The sequence below is a fragment of the Cetorhinus maximus genome, chromosome 28 (assembly GCF_964194155.1).
Source record: "Cetorhinus maximus chromosome 28, sCetMax3.hap1.1, whole genome shotgun sequence".
NCBI lineage: Eukaryota > Metazoa > Chordata > Chondrichthyes > Lamniformes > Cetorhinidae > Cetorhinus > Cetorhinus maximus.
In genome coordinates, this window is record NC_135906.1 from 24,050,625 (window position 1) to 24,073,090 (window position 22,466).

Here is a 22,466-nt window from a genome sequence, read left to right on the forward strand (position 1 = left end):
CCAGGACTGGCCTGGAGCCTCCAGGAATTGGAGGATCAAATCTAAAGGACATTGCTGTCTGCAATCCTGGGGAAGATAAAATATTGAGAATCGGGGGGGGGGGGGGAAAGGGTTGTTATTATGCCAGTCAAGCATCATCCAATTGGCTCATGTGTCTTCTTGCTTTCCAATTGGTGTAGCAGTGTGTCACAAGGATGGATGGGCTGATGGACTAATGGCTGAAGTGTAACTCTTTCGAGTACATTCACAGTTCTTGGTTTCCAGGAGTGGGACATGAACCCACAACCTTCTGATTCAAAGGCGAGGGTGCTATGAACTGAGCCACAGCTGACACCTCAAAAAGATGTAACTCTTTCGAGTACATTCGCAGTTCTTGGTTTCCAGGAGTGGGACATGAACCCACAACCTTCTGATTCAAAGGCGAGGGTGCTATGAACTGAGCCACAGCTGACACCTCAATGGCTGAAGTGTAGGGGCACAGCATGTGATGAAACACCTAGGAATACGTTTAATTACGGTTGGCAACCCTACCCCTGCCATTTGCCCCATAGCCCAGAAAATCTTTCCTTTTCAGATAATGATCCAATTTTCTTTTGGAAGCCACGATTGAATCTGCCTCCACCGCACTCTTGGGCAGTGCATTCCCAATCCACTTGCTTCGTGAGAAAAGTTTTTCCTCATGTTTCCATTGCTTCTTTTACCAATCACCTTAAATCTTCAGCTTGTGCCCTCTGGTTCTCAACCCCTCTGCCCATGGGAACAGGTTCTCCCCAGCATCCACTCCATCCAGACCCCTCATGATCCTGAACACCTCCACCAAATCTCCTCCAGCCCCCTCCGCTCCAAGGAAAACAATCCCAGTCTTTGCAATCCATCTACACAACTGAAGTTCCTCATTCCTGGAACCACTCCTGCGAGTCTCCTCCGCACTCCCTCCAATGCCCTGACATCTTTCCCAAAGTGTTGGATATTATTAATGATCATACATTATATGTATTAATTATTTTAAATAACTTTCTTCCTCTACAACAACAATTTGAATTTATATAAGACATAGGAGCAGAAATTAGGCCATTCGGCCCATCGAGTCTGCTCCGCCATTCAATCATGGCTGATAAGTTTCTCAACCCCATTCTCCCGCCTTCTCCCCGTAACCTTTGATCCCCTTACCAATCAAGAACCTATCTATCTCGGTCTTAAATACACTCAATGACCTGGCCTCCACAGCCTTCTGTGGCAATGAATTCCATAGATTCACCACTCTCTGGCTAAAGAAGTTGCTCCTCATCTCTATTCTAAAAGGTCTTCCCTTTACTCTGAGGCTGTGCCCTCGGGTCCTAGTCTCTCCTACTAATGAAAACATCTTCCCCACGTGCACTCTATCCAGATCTTTCAGTATTCTGTAAGTTTCAATCAGATCCTCCCTCATCCTTCTAAACTCCATCGAGTATAGATCCTGAGTCCTCAAACGTTCCTCATATGTTAAGCCTTTCATATAGAGCCTTTAATGCAATTAAATCTCCCAAGGCGTTTCACAGGTGCATTATAAAGCAAAATTTGACACCAAGCCATATAAGGAGATATTATAAGTCAGGTGGGCAAAAGTTTGATCAAAGAGATAGGTTCTAAGGAGTTTCTTAAAGGAGGAAAGAGAGGTGGAGAGGTTTAGGGACGGAATTCCAGAGCTTAGGGACTTGGCAGCTGAAGGCACCGATGGTGGAGCAGTTAAAATCAGGGATGCTCAAGAGGCCAGAATTCGATGTCAGCAGATACATTGGAGGGTTATACCGCTGGAGGAGATTACAGAGTTAGGGCGTGTACAGGTCATGGAGGGATTTAAAAGCAAGGATGACAATTTTAAAATCAAGACATTGCTTGACCAGGAGCTAATGTATGTCAGCGAGCACAGGGTTGATAGGTGAACAAGACTTGGTTAAGACAAGGGCAGCACAATTTTGGATAATCTCAAGTTTACAGAGGGTGGAAGGTGAGACCAGCCAGAAGTGCATCGGAATAGTCAAGTCCAGATGTAACAAAGGCATGAATGTGCAGCCGGTGAGCTGAAACAGGGATGAAGTCAGTAATGTTTCGGAGGTGGAAAAAGGCAATCTTAGTGATGGCACAAACATGAGATTGGAAGCTCATCTTGGGGTCAAATATGACACCAATGTTGCAAACAGACTGGTTTAGCCTCAGCCTGTTGCCAGGGAGAGGGTTGGCATCCTTAGAGGAAATTACTGCTCATCCAATACTTCAGGTTGGATAAGCAGTCTAATAATTTAACAACAGCGGAGGAATTGAGAGAGATAGAGCATGTGTCGTCAGTGTAAATGTGAAAACTAATGCTGGCAAAGGGATGAGAAATAGGAGGGGGCCAAGGATAAATAGGTTGTCCTTGGGGGACACCAGAGGTAATGGTGCAAGAGCAGGAAGGGAAGCCATTGCAAAAGATTCTCTGGCTACAATTAGTTGACTAAGAATGTAACAATCCCATCCAACTGGATGACTGTGGAGAGGTGTTGGAGCAGAATGGTGTGGTCAACCGTGTCAAACGCTTCAGGTCAAGAAGGATGATGAGCTGTAGTTTACCTTTGTATAGCTGTCTAAGATTTCATTTTGATCAAGAGCTGAATCAATGATGTGGCAGGGGTGGAAGCCTGATTGGAGGGATTTGTACATTGAGGATCAAAGCAAACCTGATAACCAAAAACATAAAAGTCTGGTGGTTGTGTAAGGTGCTATATAAGTGCAAGTCTTTCTTTCTTTGAACCCTTTCACTAATTCATAGAGATGTCAACTCCTCCAGTTGGAGACTACTGAGGGAACAAAAGAAGTTCCTATCTAACTCCCTATCCAACAGCACTATGGCAGCACCTTCATCACACAGACTGCAGCAGCTCAAGAAGTTTGCTGATCACCACCTTCTCAAGGACAACTGAGGATGGGCTATAAATGCTGGCCGGTGTTCCTGGAGGTTTGATAATATCACATTTGATCTCGTGATGTTTATCCTGTCTTTAATCATACCCACACTCTTACACTTAAGGGTTTGTTTAGCAAGATTCCACTCCTGGTTGAACACAGGTGAGGAAATTGGGGCTCGCTATCAGTCTGTGCTGAGACCAGAACATTGCAAGATCACTCCCTCAATGAAGACCTTTTTAAAAATCATTCCTTATGTTCTGAATCTTTAAAATTCTGTTATTATTTATTCATTCTCTGGATGTGGGCATCTCCAGCTAGACCAGCATTTATTGCCCATTGTGCTTGCGCCGACTTTTTAAAGGAGCTTTTCAGCTAATCCCATGCTCTTTCCCCACATCTCTGTAAACACTTCCCCCTTATGAGTATTTATCCAATTCTTTTTTGAAAATTATTATTGAATCTGTATCCACCGCCCTTTCAGACAGTGCATTCCAGATCATAAAGTGTTTTTCCTCACATTCCTTCTGGCTCTTTTGCCAATTATCTTACATCTGTGTCTTCAGGTTAAGGACCCTTCCCGCTGCTGTTCCTCCTTATTTAATCTATCAAAACACTTCACGATTTTGAACACTTCTATCCAATCTTTCATTAACCTCCTCTGCTCAAAGGAGAACAATTTCAGCTTCTCTAGTCTCTTCATGTAGATAATGTCATTCATACCTAATACCAGTTAATAATTCTCCTGCGCACCCTCTCTCAAGCCTAGACATCCTTGGTGTCCAGAATTGGCCACAATACTCCCACAGGGCCTAATTGCTACTCTTGTTAACATCCTGGCTCCCTTTCTCCTTTTTCCTAGGCAGTCCTTTGGGACTGAGGGTGATTTCTTTTCTGAGGTGGCTGACAAGTCCAATGCGTGATCTGCAGACTCTGCCACATGCAGGGCAGGCAGTGCTTGAAGGGTTGGGTAGATGAGATTTTGGAGGTTCGTGCGCTCTCCCTGTCGCCTCAACTTCGCCTCTGCATGTTCCCGATGAAGTCTACCAATGTGCTCGGTGCCTTCACGAATAAACCTCCTCCATTTTGGTCACAGGCCAGGGACTCCCATGAGCCGATGGGGATGTTTGACCTTCAGGGGTGCTTTGATGTCATCCCTAAAGTGTGTCCTCAGGGGAGTCTCCTGCTGTGGCCGAGATCCCAGCAGAGTAGTTATTTTGGGAGTCAGGTGTCAGGCATACGAATGACATGTCCTGCTCAGCGGAGCTGTGGTTTTTTATCGAGTGATAGTACTTCAATGCTACACCTGAATCCAGCACCAATAGAACAGGTTAAGCGGCATTCCATTGTCTGGTAAGCTGTGTAGGTGCATCATGATTTTTTTTCATCAATTGTATGTCACACTCATTATAATGGTTCTCAAATGTGTACTTAGCGCCATAGACTAACAAATTTTCCTATATTTGCATTTTGTATTTCCAGTTTAGTTCATAGCAATTCAACATATCAACAAGTTTGTTACCACATGCAAAATACCCTCAGTTTCAATAAAAGCAGTCTGCATTGGCAGTTTATTAACATTAGTTGTGCTAAAGAAGAGTAATTTAATATCACTGAAATGATCTATAAACCCAGTATAAAGTGTCATATATTTAAATATGCATTTCCATACTATCTACTTCTGCAAACTTATAGGCCTTCATTCCCCTGATCCATTCCTCTGCGTATTCTCTCCTAATGTCCTTCCTCCTCCTAGAGGAGCAGGCTAGAGGGGCTGAATGGCCTACTCCTGCTCCTAATTTCGATATTTCTTTCGAGAGGACTAGAATATAAAAGCAGGGATGTGCTGCTGAGGCTTTATAAGGCTCTGGTCAGACCACATTTAGAATATTGTGAGCAATTTTGGGCCCCGTATCTCAGGAAGGATGTGCTGGCCCTGGAGAGGGTCCAGAGGAGGTTCACGAGAATGATCCCAGGAATGAAAGGCTTAACATATGGGGAACGTTTGAGGACTCTGGGTCTATACTCGATGGAGTTTAGAAGGATGAGGGGGGATCTGATTGAAACTTACAGAATACTGAAAGGCCTGGATAGAATGGACGTGGGGAAGATGTTTCCATTAGTAGGAGAGACTAGGACCCGAGGGCACAGCCTCAGAGTAAAGGGAAGACCTTTTAGAACAGAGATGAGGAGAAACTTCTTTAGCCAGAGAGTGGTGAATCTATGGAATTCATTGCCACAGAAGGCTGTGGAGGCCAGGTCATTGAGTGTATTTAAGACCGAGATAGATAGGTTCTTGATTGGTAAGGGGATCAAAGGTTACGGGGAGAAGGCGGGAGAATGGGGTTGAGAAACTTATCAGCCATGATTGAATGGTGGGGCAGACTCGATGGTCCGAATGGCCTAATTTCTGCTCCTATGTCTTATGGCCTTATGGTCTTATAATTGTTATCTTTCTTATGCCATCCTTTAAGTCAACAATAACAGCTTGTATTTATATGGCATCTTTAATGTAATAAGACATCACAAGGTGCTTCACAGGAACAGTATAAAACAACATATGGCACTGAGCCACATAAGGCGATATTAGGTCAGACGATCATTAAGCTTGGTCAAAGAGATAGGTTTTAAGGAATGTTTTAAAGAAGGAAAGCAAGGTAGAGAGGTGGAGAGTTTTAGGAAGTGAATTCCAGGACGTAGGGTCTAAGATACATGATGGCATTTGAAATCACAATCGGCAATGCAGGAGCGATTAAAATCGAGGATGCAAAAAGACTCCAGAATTAAATGAGCACAGATATCTCAGAGGGATGTGTAGCTGGAGGAGATTACAGAGATTGGGAGGGGTGAGACCATGGAGGGTTTAAGGATGAGAATCTTAAAATTGTGGCTTAACCGGGAGCCAATGAATGTCAGCGAACACGGGAGTGATAGGTGGACTGGACTTGCTGCGAATCAGGACGTGAGTAGCAGACTTTTGGATGACCTCAACTTTATGAAGGACAGAATGTGGGAGTCGGCAATGAGTGTATTGGAACATTCAAATCTCGTGGTAACAAAGGGACAGAGGATGGTTTCAGCAAGAGGTGAGCTGAGACAGGGATGAAGTTGAACGATGTTATAAATGTGGAACAAAAACAGAATTACCTGGAAAAACTCAGCAGGTCTGGCAGCATCGGCGGAGAAGAAATCAGTTAACGTTTCGAGCCTTCATGGCCCTTCGGCAGAACTGAAGCATAGTTAGAAGAAGGGAGAAATATAAATTGGTTTAAGGTGGGTGGGGGGGTGGGGGGGGTGGGGTGGTGGGGGGAGAGAGAGACATTGAGGGTGTGGTGATTGTGGAGATGAGCAGATAATCAAAAGATGTCACAGACAAAAGGGTCAAAGAGGTGTTTTGTCTGAGAAAAGTGCTAATTAAGAATGGAAGACAGGATATTCAAAGTACAGCTCTAGTGGGGGTGGGGTGGAAAGGCTAACAAGGTTTTAGTTTTAGATTTAAAAATAATGGAAATAGGTGGGGAAAGAAGAATCTATATAAATTATTGAAAAAAAAGGCGGGGGGTGGTGGGGGGGGTGGGGGGGCGGCGGAAGAAATGGGGTGGGGATGGGGGGAGGGGGAGTTTAAGATCTAAAGTTGTTGAATTCAATATTCAGCCCGGAAGGCTGTAAAGTGTCTAGTCGGAAGATGAGGTGCTGTTCCTCCAGTTTGCATTGGGCTTCAGTTCTGCCGAAGGGCCATGAAGGCTCGAAACGTTAACTGATTTCTTCTCCGCCGATGCTGCCAGACCTGCTGAGTTTTTCCAGGTAATTCTGTTTTTGTTTTGGATTTCCAGCATCCGCAGTAGCTTTTAGCTTTTTGTTTTTATAAATGTGGAAATAGGCAGTCTTAGTGATGGTACAAATACACGTTTTATCTGAACATGTTTTTTTGTCAGTCTGTTTTTTTACCTCTTAACAAAAACACCAACTTGCATTTATGCGGTGCCTTTAACATAGCAAAATGTCCCAAGGCACTTAACATGAACATAATCAAACAAACAAATCTGACACGCTGCCACATAAGAAGAGATTAGGATAGGTGATGAAAAGTTTTGTCAAAGATGTAGGTTTTAAGCAGCATATTAAAGGAGTGGGGGGGAGAGAGAGAGGTGGAGAGGTTTAGTGATGTAATTCCAGATCTTAAAGCTTAGCTGGGCAAAGATGCTGCTGCAGACAGTGAGGGGAAAGGGAGTCTTGGACGGGAAAAGACCAGAATTGGAGGAACACGGAACTCTTGGAGGAAGACATTGAGACAGGGAGAAGTGAAAACAAAGAGGGATTTGAAAATAGGAATGCAAATTTTTAATTCCTGGTGTTGACAGATGGGTAGCCAATGTGGGTCAGTGAGCACAGGGATGTTGGGTGAACAAGACTTCATTATCAGTTCAACATGGTGAGCAGTTTGTATCTGTGTTGGCTCTGCCTATGTTGTGGAAAGAGAACCTCGTCAAATAAGTGCAACTCCAACTTTATTTCTGTTCATTTGGCAGCACGATTACAGCCATTTTATTGTCACTGTGAAAGCAGAAAAGTTGGAAAGAACCTGGTGGAGCATCAATGGATAAGCCACAGGTTTCCCACAAGCTGAGTGCTGCTTGGTGATATGGTTTGTGGGCTGTTTAAAGCTGTCTTCTAATTACCTGAGACGCATAGCAGACCTGATGCTCCATGTGCCTCTGGATACGTAGTGACAATTGATCAGGTGTTTACATAGAATTTATACAGCACAGAAGCAGGCCATTTGGCTAAACTACTCCCACCCTACTTTCTCTCATCCTAGCAGCATACCTGTCTATTCCTTTCTCCCTTGTGTACTTATCTGTCTACCCCTTAAATGCACCCATGCTACTTATCTTGACTATTCCATGTGGTAGCAAGTTCCACATTCTAACCATTATCTGGGTTGAAAAAATGTTCCTCTATTAGAGTTATTCCTGATATTTATATTAAAGGCCCCTGATTTTGGATTGAGGCCTTGTGGCCTATTGGTAGCGTACCTATCTCTGGGCTAGAAACTCTGGGTTCAAGTCCCACTCCAGGACTTGATGGCCATTGAAGGTGCAGTCATAACGTGGCCAAACAGGTTGATTATCAGCCTGTAAATCCTTCCAATGCACTTGATGGCAGGTGGTAAAAGTGGGAGAATTTCCTTGTCAGTCATGCTGCAAAAGATAATGGCAAAACACTGCCATACTTTACCAAGCATAATCATGGGCCAATTCAATGGAAGTCCATAGTTGCCAATGCCCTCTTAGGGCATGGTATCTTCTGGAGGAGTTTCGGACTCCCTCACAAACAGAAACATTTTCTCTATATCCAGCCCTTCAGAATTTTAAAGACTTCCATTAGAGCTTTTGCTTTTCTAGAGCAAGACCCCCAGTCTGTTTAGTCTCTCCAAATGGGTGTAACCTGTCAAGTTCTCATCCTTGCAAATCTTTTTGACACCTTCAGTGCCTCAACATTGTAACATGGAGACCAGAAATATGCCCAGCATGCTAAACATGGTCTAACCATGCTTCTATAATCTCACTGCTCTTCCATTCTGTTTGTCTCGAAATGAGCCTCAGGGATAAAAACAGGAAGCGCTTGAAATACTCAGCAGATCTGGCAGCATCGGTGGAAAGAGAAACAGTGTTAATGTTTCGAGTTGAACTGAAGAAGAGTCATATTGGACTCGAACTGCTAACTCTGTTCCTCTCTCCACAGATGCTGCCAGACTGCTGAGAATTTCTGGCACTTTCTGTTTTTATTTCATATTTCTGGCATCTGCAGTATTTTACTTTTATTAAATGAGCCTCAGGACTATATTTGCAATTTTTTCATGGCAGCAATGAGCCTTTGATAGGTTTCCTGAAACAAGAAAGCTACTCAATAAGAATGCTTCTTAGAACCCACTGATAAGACAGGTAACAGTTTCAGTACAACTGCATTCAGTAAAATACAATGCAAAATAGAACAAATGGCCCTACCATATAACATTTGTAAGGTAGAATGATACGTCTGGCTATTTTCCTTTTGCCTGTTTTTGTGTAGAGTTTAAACGCCAGTCAGGAATTCACCAATGGCAATGCCAGATCCTGTGTTGCAAATGAAGTGGAATATTTCGGCAGAGTTCCAATATCATAGGAGCAAGTGGAGGCTATTTAGCCCCTCGAGCTTGTTCAGCTTGTTCAGCCACATTCAATAAGATTGTGGCTGATCTGTGAACTCCATACACAGCTGTTCACCCTTCTCCCTTAATATCTTTAGCTAACAAAAATCTATCAATCTCAAATTTAAAATTAAGAATTGATCTAGCATCAATTTCCATTTGTGAAAGTGAGTTCCAAACTTCTACTACCCTATGTGTGTAGCAGTGTTTCCCAATTTCACTCCTGAAAGACCTGGCTCCAATTTTTAGACTATGCCCCCTAGCTTCTCCAACCAGCAGCAATAGTTTATTTCCATTTACCCTAGCTCTTTCCCTGAATATCTTGAAACCTTTAATGAAATCACCCCTTGAACTTTTAAATTTCAGGCTTCAGATGTCACACTAGTTTATTGACTGACACACTGTGAGCAAGATGGGAGTATAAGAAAAAGAGAAAAGAAGTCTTACAGTTCTTATATTTCCTTTTGTGACAAGTTAATCTGTTATGATGATATTAGTTGCGGGATAAAGTCCTCTTTGAATAGTGCTGTGAGACGCTTTATGTCCATCCTTTGGGCTGCTCGATTGCTTTGAAATGACCTTCCATTTTGGGATCGTGCCTTCTCTGCTTTCCTTGGTTGCGCACATATTATTTTCAGGCATTCTGTCATTAATGAATTGCATAATACAAATATACTTTTGCCTTTAGCTTATTACGGTCCCCGGTCTGTGCTTGTGAGTACACCCCCTGTGAAAAGAATTATCATGCCAAGTTATGGAAGAGCTTCAAACAGACAAACAGTGGAAATGGTAAATAGATGGATTGAAATGTGTCTAAACGTCTGATAATGCTCCTGTGAATGTTAAAGGTGCTATATAATTGCAAGTTGTTGTTGTATCTGACATCTCACCCAAAAGACAAAACCAAAGACAAAAATGTCTTTAGAGTTTAGAAGAATGAGAAGTAGTCTCATAGAAACATTAAATTCTTAGAGGGCTTGACAAGATAGATGCTAAGAGGCTATTTCCCTGGCTGAATCGCCTAGAACTAGTGATCATAGTCTCAGAATAAAAGGTTGAAGGAGAAGTTTCTTCACTGAGTGGGCTGCAAATGCTCAGTCGTTGAGTATTCAAGATTGAGATCAAAATATATTAAGGCACCATCAGGGAATCAAACAATATGGGGATAGGGCAGGAGTGGAGTTGATGCAAAAAGTCAGCCATGATCAAACTGAATAGGGGGGCAGGCTTGGGGGGGATGTATGGCCTACTTCTGCTTCTATTTCTTACGTTCTTCTCAGACCGATAGATCTTTGATAGGCAAGAGTTTTAAGAGGACGTGGAGCCAAGGCAGTGGCTGGAGCTGAGATACAGATCAGCCACGATCACAGTGAATGGCGGTACAGGCTCCAGGGGCTCAACGGCCCGTGTAACAATGCAAGAACTTCCTCAGTCCTGCACTGACGTGTTCGCCCAGCATTCACCCTTGCCATTTGCTGTTTGGGGCTGAAACTTTTGAGATTGAGGCTGGTAAGAAGAGGTGGAGGCCAACAACCATTGAATTGCATCCCAGAATCAGCCCCTTTAGGAATTTCAGGGTAAAAGCAGTGGCTTGTTAAATTGCACATGTGCTGGAAAATGTGCGAAAATTACTGTGGTGGCTCCTCCAGCATGTTTAATGCTCTATACGTATTGGTGTGTATCTTGCAACTAAGGTGGTTTTCAAATTGTAGCATTGTCTTAAGTTATGGAAAAAAAATCCTTTGTGACCTTCTCTGATTGACAGGCCCAGCGACCAATCAGGTGCGGGGGCCGGGGAAAGGGGCGGATCGCCCGGCCTTTCCACCGTCTGAACATGTGGTCGTTGCCCATTGGCCCGAGCCCGTCGCCATGACGTTTCGCCCAGCCAATAATCTTCAGCCATCTGGGCAGCCGCGCAACCTAGCGTGCTGGCCGTGGGTGGGTGGGGGAGGGGATTGGAGCGGCGGCGAGCGAGGCCAATCCGAGGAGGGTAAATCACCCGCAGTGGCCAGGCGCGACCAATCAAAAGGCTCAGCGGGGAGAGGTGGTAGGTGGGTGGGACTAGGCTGACTGTGAAGTTTGACTGACGTGCGCTGTATAAAGCATCAGTGGGAGTTACTTCATTCCTGGTGCTTTCAGTTGTGTCAAACGTGCTTTGGTCGTTGTGTTTTTTTGCCCTCCCCCCCCCCCTCTCTTTATATCTTTAAAACCAAAAAAAAAGTAATTGAGTAAAGATAAATAGTAAAATAACCCCCCCGCCAATTAACAAGATGAAGACCAGGTTGTTGCTTTGCCTCCTTGTTGCCTTGGCAGCTGCAGACCCCACAGTTTATTTTAAGGAGGAATTTTCTGATGGAGGTGAGTTTGGTTGAGGGGGTGGAAGGAAAGCAGGAGGCCATCCTCCTTCCTCTTTTAAACCCTCTAAAGTATTATCTATTCGTTGCATTTGCAGCTTTTGATTTAAAAAAAAATAGTCTTTTTTTTTGGTAAAGAAATAGCTGGAATTGTAAATGGTGATTATCATCCAGCTTTTCTGGATCAATCCAGATTACATGTGTGTGTGTGTAAGTGTGAGAGAGAGAGAGAGAGAGTGTGTGTGTGATGGGGGTTGGAAAGGGTTGAGTGGAAGGAGTTGTGTGAAGCTATTCTCTTTTTTTTTAATATTTAAAAAAAACTTTTTAAAATAATGTTACTCCTGGAGTTGTTCATAGCTTCCTTTGAAATCAAAATGGTAGAGGTCAGTAAACTTTTTTTCTTTTTTGTTTCACTTTCTTTCTCTTTTTTTTTAAAAACAAAAAATGAAAGTTCCAATCAAAATTTTTGAAGGTTCATATTATTTTTTTTGTTGTTGGCATTATTCATTTTTTTGCAGCTGGTGAGTTGTAGCCAAGGATGTCACCCCCCTCTTTTCTCTCTCTCTCTCTCTCTCTCTCTCTCTCTCCTCTCCCCCCCCCCCCCCCCCCCCACCCCCCACCTTCCAATATCTGTTTTTTGTGTGTAGTTGCATCGACAAGTTTTTTTAAAATATATTTTTTTTAAATGTTTGAATCTTTTAAAAGGGCCCTTGGGTTTCTGTGAAAGGTATAAGTGAGGTCTTTAGAACTGTAATTTTAAAGATTCTCTTTATTTCGTGAAAGTCTTAATTGTCCCATTTCGTGGAGTGGGGCAATTTCCTTACTCCTCCCCTCAGTATTTGAGGGTCTTGTTCCACAGGTAAGTCTGTCTCTATCCATCCAGTTTTTAAAAAAATATATATATAAGTTTGGATCTGAACTTTTTTTTAAAAGCCAAAAAAGGTTGTAATGTATTTCTCCCTGTGTAGAAACAACAACCTTGTGTGGTCCTTGTTTGCAATAAATGCTGTCACTGTAAAATGTGCTGGATTGTATGTCCTGCAACTTGTGCTGGTATTCAGGTTTGCCAGAAGGAATTATAAATGCGAACAAATATCTCTTTCTTATACTTATTTTGACATGTATTTTACATCGACTTCAATGATTAGTAAATCAAGTTCTTTTTCTTGGGGCTAAGTTGAGATATCATATGGGTAAGTATGGGTTGCAAATCTTTCAAAATCCTCCAGCTCCTGTATGTTAACCAGTTGTCAACAGAGTAAGGTAAAGCAACTCAACTTGTTAATGTTGTATCTCACCTCGTTTGGTTGTGGGAAATTTGAAGCTATTTCAGTTTTTGTTTCCTGATGTCCCAGTCCTTTCATGAGGTGTCACGCACACCGTCCTAGGCCCAAGCTCTTGCTCTGTGCTGAATTAGCTAATCTCAGCTGGGTGACTGAGGAGTGCTGGAATTTGCTCATTTTGGTTAGGAGAAGGGAGGTTGGCCACTACCTAGCTTCATTCGGTGCCTCTTGCAAAGTGGTTTAGATTCATTAAGGCTTTACCCCTCTTCGACCTCTGCTCCCTGCTTTCCCTGTCCAAAAGCCTGGAGACACGTAGTATGTAAGGTTGCACAAGCAAACTACAAGATTGTGAAATACAGGATGGCTGTGGAACGTGTAGAGTAAAGTAGGGAACTGATGCCTTTGTCTGGAAGAAAGATGAAATCCTGTTTTATGGATGACTACTTTTTTTTTAGTTTTTGCTGAGCTTTGCTTCCAGTTTCTGTTTGTGATCTACAAATCTTTTTTGAGAACGCTTAGGATTAGAATTCCTTGGGTGTTAATGCCTAATCTTGCTGCCTACCTTGTTTTGGAGGGTGAGCTTGTCCACCATTGGCTCAATCATCAGTGCGAGGATAGGGCTGAACTAGGGTTATTCTTCGCTTTACTGCTAATGGCCGTGTGTATTTATAACTCATTTTTATTGTAGTGAAACATCCCGAGGACTTTACGAAAACGTAATCCAACAAATAATAACATAGAGCGAAAGAACGTGATGTTAGGACCAGTGAGCAAACTGTTGGAAGGGCAGTGGGATTTAGAAGGGGAAAGAGTGGTGGAAAAAAATTTGAGGAGGAAACTTAACTGGAGGCTAAAACCTGCTCTTGAGGGATTAGTTCAAAAGTGCCATGGGTGTGATCTATGACCAGTAGTAAAGATAGCTCAAGGGAAGTAACTTGAGAGGTTGGAAAGTGGGGAATTAATGGGAGAGTGTAATTGATGATTGGGAATGACTCGCTGAATGGTAAAAATCCCAACAGAGTCAAAATATGAAATGTCTGATCATGATCAATGAGTTATTTTTCATGCATTAACTAAAGTAAGATGTAGTTGGTTATGAAAAATGACTGGTACGTTGGACTGAGTTGACCAAATGTAGGGGAGCAGATGACCAGTTCATTGAGTGAAGGATGTTTGCCTGAGGTAAGTCTGAATTTTCTGAAGTAACAAAGTGCTGTTTACAGGGATGAAAACCACCTCGTGGTGGGGGAAAAGGAATTCTTCAAATTCCTGCTCCCTGTAAGCTATTTTTCTCTCTCTCCCCCCCCCCCCCGCACCCTCTAAAGCCTGCATTGCAGATTTAACAGGGCAACCCAGTTCCTCTGTCTAGGGCACTATTTAAACTCTCCTGATGCTGGAACCAGCTTCCTTGTCAGGAAGAGTCAGTGACTGCTTGTCTTTTGCATTCCCCTTCACTCTAAGCAGGAATGTCCTTACCTGAGTCTTTGCTTCTGTAGCAAGAATTTAATTGTTACATGTGGGAAAATATTGCTGAAGCACTACTGTCAGGTCAGAACAAATGCCAAGACTCCTCCTCCTTCTGAGAGATGTGTGTAATCTATTTCATAGACTAGGAAAGGGCAGTAATTTCCAGATAATTGTTTCTTCCTCAGCAGCGATTAGTGCTGATTGTGCTAAATTCCCTATATGGTTCCAGGGCTAATTAACAGGCAGATATTGGGTGTAGTTGATCAGTTAATACTGTGTCTTTCTGTTGTGCAGCTCAAAAGATGGTTTTACCTTAACTTAGCTATTCTCACCTTGATGCAATTAAAGGTGAGTGTGTGCATTTGGGTGGCTAGATGTTAATCTAGTGACAGTAGGTGTAAGTGTTCTTGAACGAAAGCTTCATCAGCTCTCCAGAGCTACACCTGTCTTTTTTGTAGGTGCTGTTGTACTCGAGCTTGCCTGCCTTTTTAACAGCTGGAGTGAAATATTTGCAGATGCTGGACAACTGAAATAAAAGCTGAAAATGCTGGAAAACACTCTGGACAGGCAGCATCTGTGGAGAGAGCGAGAGAGAAACAGTCAATGTTTCAAGTTGATGACCTTCCATCTGGTTCAGTTGAGCTAAAGCATTAACTGTCTCCACTGAAGCAGCCTGATCTACTGAGTGAGCGTCTCCAGCGTTCCCTGGTTTTCTTATTAAAAGATCTGCTTTTGGACTGTCTTTTCTTATTGATTTTTGATCCTGCCAGCCTGCTGCCTTAAACTGGCCCCTGATACTTGTAATGAAAACCTGTTTACCCTGTATGGGTAGCTGACTCTTAGACCCAATTTTTACCTGCATCTGAGTTTGCTATTAGACCACCGGGGGTACCGCGCATGAGATAGGGACAGAGTAGAGCATATGGCCCATGGAGTTTGCTGTGCCAATGTTTTAACCTGAACCTGGTAAACTGTACTCCTGGGATCTGATATGAAAAAAAATCATTTTTATTTTTAAATGAAAGCTGTAGTTTATGAAGATTCTGTGTGACACACATGCCAGCTGCAAGGGTATATATAGTTCCCTTGTCAATCCTGTTGCCCTATCCCTGGGATAAAACCCAGAAGTGAAGAGTGAACCAAGCATGCTCCTTAATGGTCACAGTAAATGGTCTGCCCCTTTTTTTTTCAAAGGATTGGAATCCCTCAAGTCGTGTCCCTCTAATTTTAAGGCATGATCTGTTGTGCATCAGCAGGCCAAAATTGCAATCTCTTCCACTTAAGAGTGAGCCAAGCTTGCAGCAGTGTTGGTTTATATAGCGCAAACCTCCCTGCCTTGCGTGGGGCTTTGAAGTGTTGCCAATTTTAACTAGCCGCTTGCTGTGTGCGTGATGATCCTGGTGAATTACCAGTATTTCAAGGGGTCCCATCTGTTTTGATCCTATCGTTTACTGGGAGGTTAATGTGACAAAACATGATTTTTATGTATTTTCCCCTTTATTTCTTTTAAATTTTTGTTTTTGCTTGCTATTGTGGCTTTTGCCAGGAGAGTAGGTATCTTTAAAGCTGATCTAAAAAGAATATTAAAACCGTTAGGTGGCTTCAACCAGGTCATAAAAATTCGCTGTCTGCCTTCAAATCTTCTCTTAGGCTACAAACCAGGACGATTTTTATTAACGGGTTCTGATGACCGACCTGAAACATTAATTAATTCTGTTTCTTTCTCCACAGATGCTGCCTGACTTGCTGAGTACTTTCCAGATTTTCCTGTTAAATTTCGGATTTCCAGCTTCTGCAGTGTTGTATTTTTAATTAATAATTCATCGGCTTACATTCCATATACATTGAGTGGGCTAAATATTTACCTGGGTTATTGGCACTTTTGAAGATCCCAATTGTTAATCTGTCTATACAAATGCAGAATCTTGTATTATTTTTTGTTAATTGTGCTATTTCATATGCTGACTGTCCGTTGCATTTCCAGCACTTGTGTTCTCATGCTTTTTTAAAATTTCAGATTGATGCCTATCCAATACCTATCATTGCTCTGGAGAAAATAAATCATGTGGCTCTTCCTACTCCCACCCCCTCCAACCAATTTCCTCCCCTGTTGATGCCCATAAGGATGTTGAATCCTTATTGTCATACAGTTGCTGGTCACCATTTTTGGTATCTTGGTCCAAGCAGCCACTCACTATTCACTGAGGAGTCCCCCTGGCAAACTATTTACCCACGTTAGGCGTCACAGCTGAGCCTGCTCTTGTCGTGGCAAGAGATTACTTGTCCTTCTTCAGTAGAAGTGACTGAGTAATTATTGCAAAGGGAGCTCAGATGGATTTTTCAGGCACAGGGACATGAGACCCATTGTAACTCTTATTGACGTCCGGGCTGTGATTCAGCATCAAGCCTTTGATCTTCCTCGTCCTTGTGCGTCAAGTATTTTGGATAAATTTGAGGCATTGGCTAATTTTAAATTTGAATCCACACAATCAGTAGTTAATTTCACACCTCTTAAATTAGGCCATTGGGATTATATGGTTTATAGGTAATTCACTCTTTATTTTATTATAATCAAGTTATGCAACTCTGCTTTTTTTTTTACATCTGTTTCTAATCTGGTTTAAATGTTGACACTCCTGCCTTGTTAAAGTAAATTTTATCTTTGAATAGTTGCTGTAAAATGCAAACTAGGCATGCTTAGTGTCAATTTGTCTCATTTCACTTGGCCAGTTATAGTAGGCTTGACTTAACTGAGCTCCATATATAATAGGAAAATCCTATTGCGATGCCACCTAGAGGCCTGACAAAATGGTGGTGATGGGTAATAGATTCAAACTGCACTCTTTTTTTACTTGTGTTTACGATTAGTGAGGTTTTCAGAATTTTTTTTGTGAACTGATTTTTCTTTTGTCTTTGGTTTTGCACTTTTTTTTCTGTTGCATTTTACAATGTAGCTGTCTTTTGTATTGCGCAACAGATGTCTGGGCGCAGCGATGGACTGAATCGAAGCACAAATCCGACTATGGAAAGTTCAAGCTGACTCCTGGCAAATTTTACGGTGACGCTGAGAAAGATAAAGGTAGGGGAGTTTCTCCCTGTTGGTTTAAACTCCAAATGGGTGGCGTGCTGTTTCCTGTGACTTTTATCACCAGTTGTGGTTTAAAAAGGGGATCCCATACCTTATCACTAGCTGCCGTGAGTATTGCTGGATATCTTCATCTAATCTTTCCCTGTAGGGAAGTCTCATTGACTCTTCTCCAGGCTAAGTTTTCATTCTCTACCATGTGTTAGAGGGTGACTTTGGTCCCTTGACCTCTGTCGCCACTAAATGACCAATTTGGCCCTCCACGTTTCAGATGTTGATTTTTTAAAAATTCCTTAATAAGGGAAGTCCAGGTAATGGAAGAAAGAAGTATTGAGACATCAAGAATAAATCCAACCCTCCCTTATGTTTCATTGGTCTGACTGTAGTGTGGGACTGAACCCTTGCATGATTGTGCAGAGAAAATAAAAAGGAGGTTCAATTGCCTTGGGTGAGGGGAGAAAGTGACTGAATAGTAAAAAATAAATTCTGTTAAATGTGAAGGCTGGAATATATTTCAAGACAGTATTGCATCAAAAGATTGCGATGGACTCGCGCTATAAGACTTAATCTTGTGGCTTCTCAACTTCATTATTTCCTTGCAGCATGCTCCAGGGTGCTGTTTGTAATGTGTGGCAGTGTTGCCTTGCCTGTTTAATGGCCCTGATGTGTATACTGGTATATAAAAGCACTTGACGGAGTTGAATCTCCAGCCTCGTCAGCTTTGAGTGCCATGTGACCAGGCTTGTCAATAAGACCCGGTTTATGGTGGTTCTTACTGCTGTAGTTTCTATTGACCTTCGGCCTTGCCTCTTTCTGCTTTTCCTGTATTTCTGTTTTGCTTATGAAAGCTCCAGCCTCCATAGTTTTTTTTTGCTTTGAAAGAAAAAGATGTGAAGAATCAGGCTTGGATTATCAACTTCTCACTGGCTAGCTAAAGAGGCAGTAGAGTTGCTGTGGGTTGAGGCTGCCTCTGTTTATGGATTTCGGTCAATCCAGAGGGAGGGGGGGGTGCCTCTTTCCAAGAGGTTTCCCACCGATTTGAGAACTGATGGGACTTATGGGCTGCTGCCAGCTGAGTACTGGGCTGCTTCTGCATCACTTGAGCTCCTGACGTCAATGCTGTGACACATTTGCAAGTCAGTTGCTGATTCAGACCTGTAGTACTCTTTGGGGAGCCTTGGACGCCAGTGAAAAATTCAAGTTGGTCAATCTAATCTGAATCCAATCCCTTCCTGTGTATTGAAACTGGGAGAATTGGCCATACTTCTGGGATTGTAAATTGCAGTAAAGCTTTAAAATGCACGTAGTCTTTACATAATAAAAATCTAATTAAAGCCATTAGGGGTGTTTTATGCTTGATGGCAAATGTGGTTTCCTGTATGTTACAAATAAACACTGCTTGAACTTTCCGATTGTTCAGGGTAACACAGGCCCTTTGTCATAGCTATAATGAATTTCTAGAGGTGTTGATTCTACTGCCTGCAGTCTGATCAACTATGGATGAAAGTGGAAATGTTGGGAGCGTGCAGTTGAGAGCTTATTACAGCCGGACTCCAGAAACTGGCGGTGCAACACAAATGCACCTTGCATCTGTACTGGAGTCTTGTCATCGGTATTTATTGCCTGGCCGCTGTTTGGGATGGTTTAAAGTTTCTATTTGTACAGAACTTGTGCTGCTTCATTTAACCTCTTTGTGCTCATTTGTCGTCTATTATTATTCGATTCTAGGACTTCAGACGAGTGAGGATGCCAGATTCTATGCAATGTCTGCAAAGTTTGAATCCTTCAGCAACGAAGGGAAGACCCTTGTTGTCCAATTCACAGTCAAGCACGAGCAGACAATCGACTGTGGAGGTGGATATGTGAAGATCTTTCCATCGACCCTTGATCAGTCTGATATGCACGGAGACTCCAGCTACAATATTATGTTTGGTAAGTTTTTTGAGTAGAACCCTACATTTTTTTTTTCCACACCTCCCCTAGTCTAGGAATACTGAGCATGTGTGAGGAGGCAGTGTGGTCTCCCTGCTGCCCACAGGAGCTTGGATGAGACTAGAAAAACACTGCACATGGAAGGCTGAACCCTCTAACCCACCTCCCATTGTTCCACAGCGCAGTCTTTGTCCTGTGCCACTCCTCCCCATTTTTGTGTACAAGTTGAGCCCAAGAACTCCAACCCACTTTATGCCATAGACTGCTATTATTTGTGCATACTATAAGTTTGTACCTTGAGTTGACCTATGATTAATTTTGTGCTCCTTTTAAAGGATAAGAAATCTTTAGTGTTACATTGTGCATCATGTTTATAATTGGTTGTCTGGACTTGTGCTAGATCAATAAGGTTCCAATTTTACACTGCACTGCGGCTGAATAATTTTTTGAAGGGAAAAATTAGGAACCAATTAAAAATTACTGTGAAGTTGCAATGCCGGATTGGCAATGTCAGATATTGGAAAATTTAAAAGTAAGTGAGGATGATGGTTTTTGCTGCTCTTGTAATTCCAGGTCCTGACATTTGTGGCCCAGGAACCAAGAAAGTCCATGTGATTTTCAATTACAAAGGGAAGAATCACTTGATTTCCAAGGATATTCGTTGCAAGGTGAGTAACTGCTTTACCTTGTACCAGGAGTTACAGCAGCCATTTTGACAAACCATAACATGAAAGCAGATACAGACATTCCTTGCTATTTATCACATGTGCTGTCTGATATGTAAAATTCCTTTTTCCCTTCCATGCTCTGCCTGAAGGCAGGTCCTTGGCTCCTTGTCTGTTGAAGCTTCACCCTGGGCCATTTTTCCTTGGCAGATTTTGGTTCGCCATTGCCTTCCACTCTGAGGTTAAAGAGGCAATGGCGAAGCCAAGTCCACATCAGCTGGAACAGGAATTGAACCCATGCCGTTGGCATTCTGAACAACACGCTAGCCAACTGAGCTAACCAGCCACCCCCCCCCCTCCCCCGCCAGCCCCCAACATTTTTGGTAGTCCAGCAGCTTTAACCATTTGGCCAAATTGGTCAAAGCAGCTATAAACCCATTTTTTTCTCTTTTTAACTAGGATGATGAATTTACACATCTCTACACCCTCATTGTCCGTCCAGACAATACTTATGAGGTGAAAATTGACAACCAGAAAGTTGAATCAGGCAGTTTGGAAGAAGACTGGGACTTCCTCCCACCCAAGAAAATCAAGGATCCGGAAGCTAAGAAACCAGAAGACTGGGATGAACGTGCAAAGATCGATGATCCAGAGGATAAAAAACCTGAAGTAAATAAACTTCTTACAGAAATTGAAGTGCTGCAAAGATGAGAGAAATGTCTGTGCTGCCTCACTCATTTAACCATTGCTGATTTCAGGACTGGGAGAAACCAGAGCACATTCCTGACCCTGATGCCAAGAAACCTGAAGACTGGGATGATGAGATGGATGGTGAATGGGAGCCACCTATGATTCAGAACAGTGAATACAAGGTAATGGCTCAGCCTTTTTTGTAGAAAACCTATGCAAAAGTTTTTAAAAAAAAAAAAAATCAGTTGTCAAGATACCTGACCCAGATTGTATCTGTTAACCTGGTATATTCTGTTTGAGTTGTAGACTAATGTAATCCGCTGCTGCATTGTATTGTCATATGTAACACCTGGGAATATAATGCAGGCTGTAACCAATTTTTGACAGGGGAGGTAAGGGTTGTTTAGACTGAGGTTCCAGGCAGAAACTGGCGATAGTAAATATAGTTGCAAGTTATATGCCGACAATTTTTCCTTTATTGTTGGATGAAGTACAACCATCAGTTTTTTTTTTGCGCATGAAGGGAAATTGGCCAACAGGTATAGTCATTTATACAAGATTTTGAGTTTTAAGGCCACTGCACTTCTCTCTCTTATCACGTGACTTGCTTTATGCTAGTCTTATTGTGCGGTGACAAGTGCCAGAATGCTCTGTTCACACTGGTGTGACTACTGCCTGTTTGTCAAGACCGCTTTAGTAATTGCTTGCCACAAAAGTCTTCAGACATTGAAGTCGTGTGGTATCGTGTACTCAAAGCCCATTTCTGCCAAAGTTCTAGATTGGCCTTGAACCTTAACCTCAACTTTATGGAGTAACTTTGTGGCTTCACTTGCTTGATTGCCCTAGATTTACTGATTTTTAAAAACAGACAACCATTTCAACATCACTGCTTGGCACAGATGCCAGGATAGCTCTTTCAACCCCACTCTACTGTTCCTCTGCACAAGACTGGGAATCGCAATAGTCCCAGTGTATTTTTGTTAATTGACTGTCTCAATTTGAATTGTGCAGTCCCGGTGACCGATCAAATCTTGCTTCTTATTTGCTGTTTGGGAGGGCTGGTGGAGAAAAAGTGCTTTCTCTCTTTTTTGGTATTGTTTGTTTGCATTCATCACACCTACTTGTTTAAGGTTCAGAAAAAGTAATTGAATCTAATTTTTTTTGCACTAGGGTGAATGGAAACCACGTCAGATTGATAACCCAGATTACAAGGGCAAATGGATTCACCCTGAAATTGATAATCCTGAGTACACAGCAGATTCCAGCCTTTACAGTTACAAGGATATTGGTGTGATTGGTCTAGATCTGTGGCAGGTTAGTGCAACTTGGGAAGAAGATTTTGTTGTAATGTTTCCTGTTCCAACCCCTTTGTTCTTTAGATTCTCAAACTATTAACTGGGTGTCTGCACCATTGGTTTCATTGCCCTTTGTGGCTGGCAAAGCCTCAACTGTAGTTTCTATCTCTTTTTGTGCTTATTTCTTGCTATGTTCTTTTTATATCCTGTTTTGCAGTTCATGGCCTACAGGCATGGAAATTTCAATTCTTGGGTCCCTCACCCTCATTGGTGACAAGTTTTTAAAAAAAAAATGTCCATCTTGAGACATGATGATTAATGGAAATGTTCATTTTAACCACTGGCCTGCAGTGCTTCATAATTTTCTAATTGGCCCCTAAAGGCAAAGTTTGGGTACTTCCATACGGCGAGCTATTGGTCAGGCCACAAGATGAAAAAAACATTTTTGACTCAGCACACGTGCTTTAAAAGCATTTTGTTTAAAACTGTTTTAATTCCTCTATATATTCTGCTGTGTTTTTTAGGGAGGCATCAGCATAAATGTGAGATTGACTTCTTGATTTTTTTTTTCGTAAAGGACTAG

The 22,466-nt window shown here is 42.4% G+C and overlaps 1 protein-coding gene across 1 annotated transcript in view; it reads left to right on the top strand.

Moving 5' to 3' along the window:
• LOC144668772 (uncharacterized) overlaps positions 1-22,466 on the top strand; it is a 219,612-nt gene that overhangs the window by 173,627 nt on the left and 23,519 nt on the right. The window contains exons 2-8 of the mRNA XM_078531102.1: positions 11,322-11,470; positions 17,194-17,295; positions 19,030-19,233; positions 19,807-19,901; positions 20,358-20,567; positions 20,657-20,770; positions 21,759-21,902. Of these exons, the coding sequence (XP_078387228.1) occupies positions 11,383-11,470; positions 17,194-17,295; positions 19,030-19,233; positions 19,807-19,901; positions 20,358-20,567; positions 20,657-20,770; positions 21,759-21,902 (957 nt within the window). The 5' untranslated portion in view covers positions 11,322-11,382. The remainder of the gene's footprint in view (positions 1-11,321; positions 11,471-17,193; positions 17,296-19,029; positions 19,234-19,806; positions 19,902-20,357; positions 20,568-20,656; positions 20,771-21,758; positions 21,903-22,466) is intronic.